The following is an 8,498-nucleotide window of genomic DNA, read 5'->3' on the forward strand; positions in this document are numbered from 1 at the left end:
ACCGGAGCTAAAAAGGGGGGAAATATAAAAAATTTGGTGGACCAATGGGTGGTGTCGATCGGTAAACTCGAGCATTGGTAAAACCGAGCGTTGAGACGTTGAGTCTACGCGAATTCGATCGGTCTTCGTCACATTCGTTATGATATCGGAATTAAAACAAACAAAAAAAAATTATCATTCGGCCAGCTTCCATTATGTTTGTTAAGGTACAAAACGAAAAAAATACTATGGACAAGTTATGTGCTGCCAAGTGACTCAATGGCGGCTTAGCAGCAACAAACTTGTCATTTAATTATATTATATAATAATTGCATACATATTTTTGAACAAGTAATAAATATTTTTAAATGAAAATAGTTTGTAAAAAAACTTTGTAAACTAAAAACTACAAAATTTATTGAATCTTTTATTAAAAAAAAACAAAATTTTTTTGTAATACTACTTTTACATATAACAAAACTAGCTTTTGAACCTGTGTATTACACGAGTTTTGTCAAATAATAAAGATAAATAAGGTATGTTATTTTAGTTGTTATTCTCAAAATATTTGTGAATTAATTTAATGTAGACTTAATAGAAAACAACAAACAGAGTTAATGAGAAGTACTAAAATAGCATGATTTTGGAAACATCATTTGTTGATTTGCAAGAAATTTAAAAAAGGTACTAAAGTTATGTAGTTGGTCAAACCTTAGGTATGAAAATGCACTTGATTCAATAATAAATATAATCCACACTATGTTATAACCCATTTGACAAAATGGTTTTGACCCATGACCCATGAATAGCTAGAATGAATGAGACGAGAGATTAGGAATTGTGTAAAATGTGGGCTTGACACATAAGCTTCAACATTTTCTTTTATTAGTATTGTAAGATTGAAGACATGTTACATGTCGATCATATATGTGGCACGCAACTATAGCCAGTTTGATCCAACTTTTAAACCCAGTCGCTCTAGACGTACGCTTAACTATGATGTTCTTCTCTCATTCATAGCTATTGTGCCCAAAACAAGTGTGTTATTTAGGATATAGTATTCCTTGTGAGTCGCATATCTCTCCTCTCAATGTTGATGTGGGATTTTTCTAAAGAGTTACAACTCTTCCTATGTGGACTCTTCATGTTCGATCAGGTTTGCTCTACCATGCTAATAAGTGGGGCTGTCATTTTTATCCGTAACCCGAAGCCTGACTGAATAACTATTAACCTGAACCCAAAGTACAAATATAAATGAAACTCGAACCCGAATCTAACAAACACGAGTACAACCCGAACTAATACTAGTCTTGTACCAAGTATTTTATGTTTTATTGGGTTTCGGGTAAACCTAAATAACTCGTTTGACTAAGTCTTCTATTCAATGATTATATCTTCAGCCTTAGCATATTCAATGAATATGACGGCCTATCAAAATGATGGGTACTGATACACAAAAAAATGTATAACAAAACAAGAAATCATGCTAGTTTTTATATATTACATGGTTCATAGAAAATATTTTCATATTACATCATGCTAGTTTTGATATATAGCATGTTTTAGGAAAAAAAATATATAAATATTGCATAATATACCTTATATATAGAAAAGAAAATACGTGCTATCCTACAACTATACGTATCATTAACAAGAAAAACATATCATCTTTGATTAGTGTTAACGCGACTCGCCTTTGATTAGTGTTAACGCGACTTGTTAAAGGATTGTGTATTTTGGATTATGTAGTTTGCTACTTGTTTATGTAAGTTAAAATTTGAAGATGATGTATTTGCTTGAATTTTAGCATATTATATTTCTTTAGCTTTTTAGGTTAAAAAAATACTCGAAACTTGATTAACCCGTACTCATAAAACCCGAACCTGAATAACTTGAACCCGAGATACTGGGGGAGATTAGGGTCGGGTATGAGTACTCAAAATAAATTTCTCAAACCCGAGAAACCCAACACCCAAAAGTACAACCTGAATAACACCCTACTAATAAGGGATGTGAGATTTACCTTCGGTGCCCCTTGCACACCTCTGGGAACTAATCATCGTCGATGAAATTTGGCCCCCTCCCCTTACCAAATCCCTAAGGTCGCAGAAGTAACTTTGATACAATTTGTAACATTCGATCCCTCCTTCTAATCAATATTATAGGTTTAACTCACCAATTGGCTATATATTTGTTTGTTTTTGTTTTTGTTTTTGTTTTTTTTTTTGTAATGGAGACTTCCTGATCTAAGTTTATCTGTCATAATACTACTTTTATTCGAGCACGCTTAATTGTAGAGTTTTCAGTCATATTCATCGCCCTAAACGTATTACGCATTGGTGATATATGAGATCTCGTATTCTCTTTAAATCCTACATTTATCTTTTCCACCAACGGATTTGTATTTGTGTAGGATATTACAATAACAGCACATTGATTTATTGTTTACAGAGAGAATATAAATTATATATCAAAAGTAGAGAAAAGTAAAGTGTTTTTGTAATGTGTGAGGTGACTAATTTGAGTCGTTTTGATGCCCCAATTACTCAATTAGTGTGTTAATATAAATTTTATTTGTCTTAATTTAAATAAAGGGAAAAAATTGTGTGTAAATGGTTTCGGAACAAACGAGAAGGTGAAGGAAGTCTCTCTCTATTTCTAGAGTGCGTATGCGCATACGTAGCCACCGTAACCATTTTCCCTTCTTCACCGAACATAAATTGTTTCAATTTTTTTAACGTTCACTAGAATCATTTACAAAGTTAAAGGTCACTTAAATATCCAATCATCTTCATTTTATACTAAAAAGAAAACTTATCATAAGAAAACCCTCTGACCCAATATATATACGACCTTGACTATCAACGTTTGGTTTGGAACGCATGGATGACCGAATAGACAACGAAATGAGGAGGTCATCAAGCTTATAAAAGAGATGCAAATGTCGAAAGATATCTAGTATTTGTCACACCGATCGGCAACCTCCAAGGAAATGTCTTGGTTCTAGCCCACATGAAAAGGAATAACATCCGTAAAAAATACGGACGTTTAGTTTTTTTTAGTTTAATTATTCACGTGTTTTATTAATATTTTGATTTTTTTTAATTTTAGTGTATGAAATATTTAATGAAATATTATTTATTTTATTTTTATTAAAAAATCACACTAGATAAAAAATAATAATTGAGTAATGATTGTAAATGACATGAAGGTTATTCCACTCCATATATATTTTTTTTGTCATAATAATCATATAAAATAAGAGAGGTTTTCATTACACATAGTCTTAATGGTTTCATTTTAAAATGGGTTTGAATATCTAAAACCTCAAAAAAATAGTGGATGTTGAGATTCCTTTTAGAACTCAAACTCAAGTATTGTGACTGGTAGTCATAATAACTTACTGCGGAGTAAAAACTGGCGTTAGAAAATGAACGTGAACTCTCGGTTTACACATGAAAAACCGTATAAACTTTAAATAGTTTTTCGAACACATAAGCCGTATTCTGTACGCAAATACACCTTAATAATACATACCAATTAAATAAATGAAAATTAGATAAAAGCATAAATACGTTTTTAGATAAACAAATTTGAAATGTATGCATGAAATTCATACGTAGATTATATTTCAAACCCAGAAGCTGTATTCTTCTGTACACAAATACATCTTATCATATAACAATACATACCAATTAGATAGGTTAAATAAATGAAAGTTAGATAAAATCATAAATAATCTTTTAGATGAATAAATTCGAAATAGATTCATGAAATATTGAAATTCATAAGAAGATTACATTTTATGGTGGAGTGGTAGACCTGGTGCTTCATGTGACTCACGTTAGATTTCTACCCCATCATTTAGTTTCAGAGTCATCAGGGTGATAATAGGAGACTAGACGGCTTTTACTAGTTGGATCATTGAACCGAACCAGTTTTATCTCAACGTACTGTCGTGCTTTTAGGCGAGTGTTCACGGACATTGGCCTTAGGTGAAGGTTTTCCTCATATCAAAAAATGAGTGTTATACATGTTTTGAATTTAATCAGTAGCCTATTTAAAATATTCGCCGCCAAAAGAGACTGTATTTCGTTACAAAAATGTTGACACCTTTACCCGACAATCCCCTCGTAATTGTAATCGTAAGCAAGCCGATCCTGTTCATATTTCGAAGCTGCAAATTCCAACATGACGTACAACTTTGCTCTGCATAACGTACAAGTATTTACAGCATAATAACTTTTGCAATAAATTCTACATTAAATAATAATAAATGCCACACAACTGTGCGGTATCACTATATAAATCGTCTCCGGAACAACGCTCAAACCATCCCAAAACCAAACCTGAAACTACCATCACTGTTTAAACCAATTCATCCAAAAATGGCCGACGAGGTGAAGCTGTACGGAGTTGACGGAAGCCCGTACGTTTGCCGGGTGAAAATTGCTTTAAATATAAAGAAAATAGGCAACGAATACGTGGTAGAAGATCTAAGCAACAAGAGTGCCGACCTTCTCAAATACAATCCAGTCCATAAAAAGGTGCCCGTGCTCCTACACAACGGGAAACCCATCTCGGAGTCGCTTGTGATCGTTGAGTACATCGATGATGCTTGGAAAGCAGCTCCGATTTTGCCTCGTGATGCTTATGAGAAGGCTCAAGCTCGATTTTGGGCCAAATTTATTGATGGCAAGGTACTTGTTTTCATAATTTAAATTGTAATTATTTTTTAGAATTGATCTATGCGAGTTGAATTGAGTGCGAATCGAATCGGGATCATGGCTTTTTCATTAAAGGAAGTATAGGATTCTGGCATTGAAATATGATAACGCACCTTTTATAATTCAATTTGATTTCATATATACCTTTATTACAGTATTTGAAAAAATTTCTATATTCTCATTCAGAACTAAAAGTAAAAGTAACACACAAACACACACACGTATATATATATATTTTATCCCTCGTATTACGGGGGTTGTTTTACATTATTCGTTTTTAATATTTAGATTTTAATTTTATTTATTATAAGAAAAGTTAATAATTAATATACTTAATATTTGATGATAAAATGGTTTCATAAATAAATGATATGTTATAATCCAGTTTAAAAGCTATCTGGGTTTGATGATACCCATTACCCGTTTATTTTCTTTATTATAAAATTATTTTTTAATTATAAATAATATCTTTTTTTAAATAAAATAGGATATTAATTTTTAGTATATCCCTATTTTATAGAATTTTCATATCAAATATTTTATTAGATTAATTTTTAATATAATGAGATGTTATAACCCGTTTAAGAGCTATCTGAGCTTGGTGAGACCTTTACCCGTGAATTCAGGTTAAATGCATGAGAAGCTTTTATTTACAAATAAAGCAATCTGATTGCTTGAGAGAATAGTTGTTTTACATTTTTCGCTTTTTATTATTTATTTTTTGTATTTTAATTTTCTTTATTGTAAGAAAGTTAATAACATACTTAGATTTGATGATAAAAGAGTTCATAAATAAATGATATACTACAAACCGTTTAAAAGATATCTGGATTTGGTGACTCATTACTCACTTATGTTTTTTACTATAAAATTGTTTATTAATTATAAATAATATCTTTTTCTTTTTAAATTGGATATTAAATTTTTATATATCCCTATTTTATAGAATTTTTATATCAAATAATTGGTAAGATTAATTTTTAATTTAATGAGATGTTATAACCCGTTTAAGAGCTTTATGGTTTTGGTAATACCCATACCCATGAATTTGGGTTAAATCAATGTCAGACCTCTATTTAAAAATCAAGGAATCTGGTGGCTTCTTCAAAAATGGGGAATGACCACATCGCGACACGTTGGATTTTAGGGGTTTATTTATACATATTATATAGATATAGATAGATATATTGAGAACGAGTTTTAAAAATTTAAGAACTCTATTCTTAACTACACATTTAATTAAATAGATTAGATTATATGGTTGAGATTAAATCTGATTAAAAAATTAAAGTAGGAGAGAGAATAAAGGTGTAAGTGATTACATTAATTTTTACGTATGTTGCACCTATATAAAAAGTTAACTTGGTGCGTAAAAAAATCTGTAATTCTTTTACGTATATTTAACCTACATATATTGCGTATGTTTAAAAAAATTCAAAAAAAATTGTTATTTTGAGTTTTTAAAACTTAAAGTGGTTCTCAAAAGAAATCTCCATACTTTTTATTTTATTTTATTTTGTTCAATATCAACAATAAGTGAGATAAACATATATGAAATTTAAAGTTTTAGGAAAAAATTGCTAAAAAAATATTTAGCAAAAAATTGGTAAATAAACTTTTTTAAGTTGCATAATGATCATTTATTGATTGTTTTTTAATCTATCGGGTATATACGAATTTGTGACTACTTTGTAATTATTTTAAACTAGGAAGATTCCTGGCGCTGGGTTGATGTATTGACAGTCGTACTCGTATAACTTATCAAATCGTGCAGTGCGTCTGTGAGTCGAGGTGAATTCGATCGGTGTCGGGTTATGAAAGCAGTAATAACCCCCCACCCCACCCGAAAAAAAATATAAAAAAATTAACTTTGTTAACGCAAAAAACCAACGAATTAACATAACAAAACAAAACATGCGTTGCGGTTACGAACTGATAACACTTTGGTTGGTATCTAGTTACGAAGCCCAAAAATAAAGCAAATCATAAATACGTCCACATCCAAATAAAACAATTTAACATATTTAAAATATATTAAAAATGTGGCGAACAAAAAAACACGAGCGTTGTAGTTGCGAACTGATACAAATTCGTTGATTCTGGAATTGATGGACAAGAAAAGTGATAAAAAAAATATGCACGTTGCGTTTGCGAATTAACGCGAATTCAGTCAGAATTGAAGTTGTCGGCACTAAATTGTACGCAGAGAACCATGTGTTGTGGTGGTGAACCGACACGAGTTCGGATGGTATCAGGTTACGACACCGAAATTAAAGCAATAAGTTAATTCATCAACACTCAAAATACATCAAATTAACATATTTACATAAAAAAGACCGTGGCGAAAACAAAAACATATGCACATTGTGGTCGTGACCTGACGCGAATTCGTCTAGAATTGATGGACAAAAAAAAAAACTCGTGGGTAAAAAAACCTTAGGTTGCGATCGCGAGCTAACGCGAATTTGGCCGGAACAATTTGATAGTATCAACGGTAAAAATATCCCGTATTTTACGGCATAAAAAAGACCGTGGCGAAAACCAAAAACACATGCGCGTTGTGGCCATGATCTGTCGCGAATTCATCTAGAATTGATGGAAAAAAAACTCGTGGGTAAAAAAACCTTAGGTTGCGATCGCGAGCTGACGCGAATTTGGCAGGAACAATTTGCCATTATCAACGGTAAAAAAATCCCATATTTTACGGTAGCGAATCGACACGAATTTAAAACCAAAAAACAAATAAAAAAGCCGACAAACCACGTGAGACAACGTTTACGTTGCCAAACTTTTTAATTATTATATATAATAATTTGTAAGGATATATGATTTTTAAAAGACGTTAAGCAACAAAGTTCTCTTCGGAAAAGAAGAATCGAATGCAGATTGAACATAATCTTCCACCCCTAAAAACACAAAAAAATGTACATTTTTTACATATGTGGATATTGATCTTTTTTTAACAGATAACCATAACTTATTTTACATTTATTATATGGTATGTTCAGTGCATTCCAGCAATATTCATGGCCATTGGCAGCCATGGAGAGGAGCAAGCTGTTGCAGAAGCTCATGAGCAACTGCAATTTTTAGAAAATGAATTGAATGTCAAAGGTAAGAAGTTTTTTGGAGGTGACAATATCAACCTTGTTGATATTGCTGCTACTTTCATAGCGTACTGGGTCGGAGCAGCTGAAGAAGCATTAGGAATAAAGCTGGTGACCAAAGACAAGTTCCCAAAACTAATAGAATGGGGTGGCAACTATATTAACTGTCAAGCTGTCAAGGATGGTTTACCTCCAAGAGAAATTCTGGTAGCTTTCTTCAAGAAGCGGTTTGGTAGCGCGTAATAATTTTCTTTTGACAATAAAGTTTGGTGTTTGAGTAAGCAGCTCTTAGATGCTAGTCTGCTTTGTATTATGTAGCATGTAATGTTACAAGTAACCTTTTTGATGTTTTGACATTTTGTTGAACCTGTATGCACGATTATGTTTTGTAGTTTTGTTTTGCTTATAACTAATAAAATGTTGTTTTTATGTCAGAAATTTGATATTAAATATTTACTAAAAGCGTTATAAAGAATAATGATAGAATAAATTAAGTCAATTTGATACTATACTGTATACATATGTATGGTGTGTAAGTTTAATAGAAACGCATATCTTCACCAAGTAAAGTTTTTTTACTTAATAGTAAAGTGTTTTGGCCTTTACGGTATCCATGAAGTTGGATAAACATGCGATGGGGTCGGTTGCATCTCATGAGCATTTTAATTTTGGTACTTGAAGAAAC

General features: G+C 31.5%; 1 protein-coding gene across 1 annotated transcript; it reads left to right on the forward strand.

Moving 5' to 3' along the window:
- Positions 1 to 4,355: 4,355 nt before the first annotated feature.
- On the forward strand, positions 4,356 to 8,194 carry LOC143564782 (putative glutathione S-transferase). Its single transcript, XM_077051959.1, has 2 exons — positions 4,356 to 4,679; positions 7,715 to 8,194. Exons 1-2 carry the CDS (start codon positions 4,368 to 4,370, stop codon positions 8,054 to 8,056), a joined length of 654 nt encoding a protein of 217 aa, XP_076908074.1. The 5' UTR covers positions 4,356 to 4,367; the 3' UTR covers positions 8,057 to 8,194.
- Positions 8,195 to 8,498: the final 304 nt, after the last annotated feature.

The sequence above is a fragment of the Bidens hawaiensis genome, unplaced genomic scaffold (genome assembly GCF_021521415.1).
Source record: "Bidens hawaiensis isolate Kalapana, Puna unplaced genomic scaffold, B.hawaiensis_p1.1 tig00001206_1, whole genome shotgun sequence".
Taxonomy (NCBI): Eukaryota; Viridiplantae; Streptophyta; class Magnoliopsida; order Asterales; family Asteraceae; genus Bidens; species Bidens hawaiensis.

Bases quoted from the DNA above. Each gene is read 5' to 3' on its own strand.
- LOC143564782 (XM_077051959.1), top strand. From the start codon at position 4,368: ATGGCCGACGAGGTGAAGCTGTACGGAGTTGACGGAAGCCCGTACGTT. The intron at 4,680-7,714 runs GTACTTGTTTTC...TGGTATGTTCAG, and splicing joins CCAAATTTATTGATGGCAAG to TGCATTCCAGCAATATTCAT.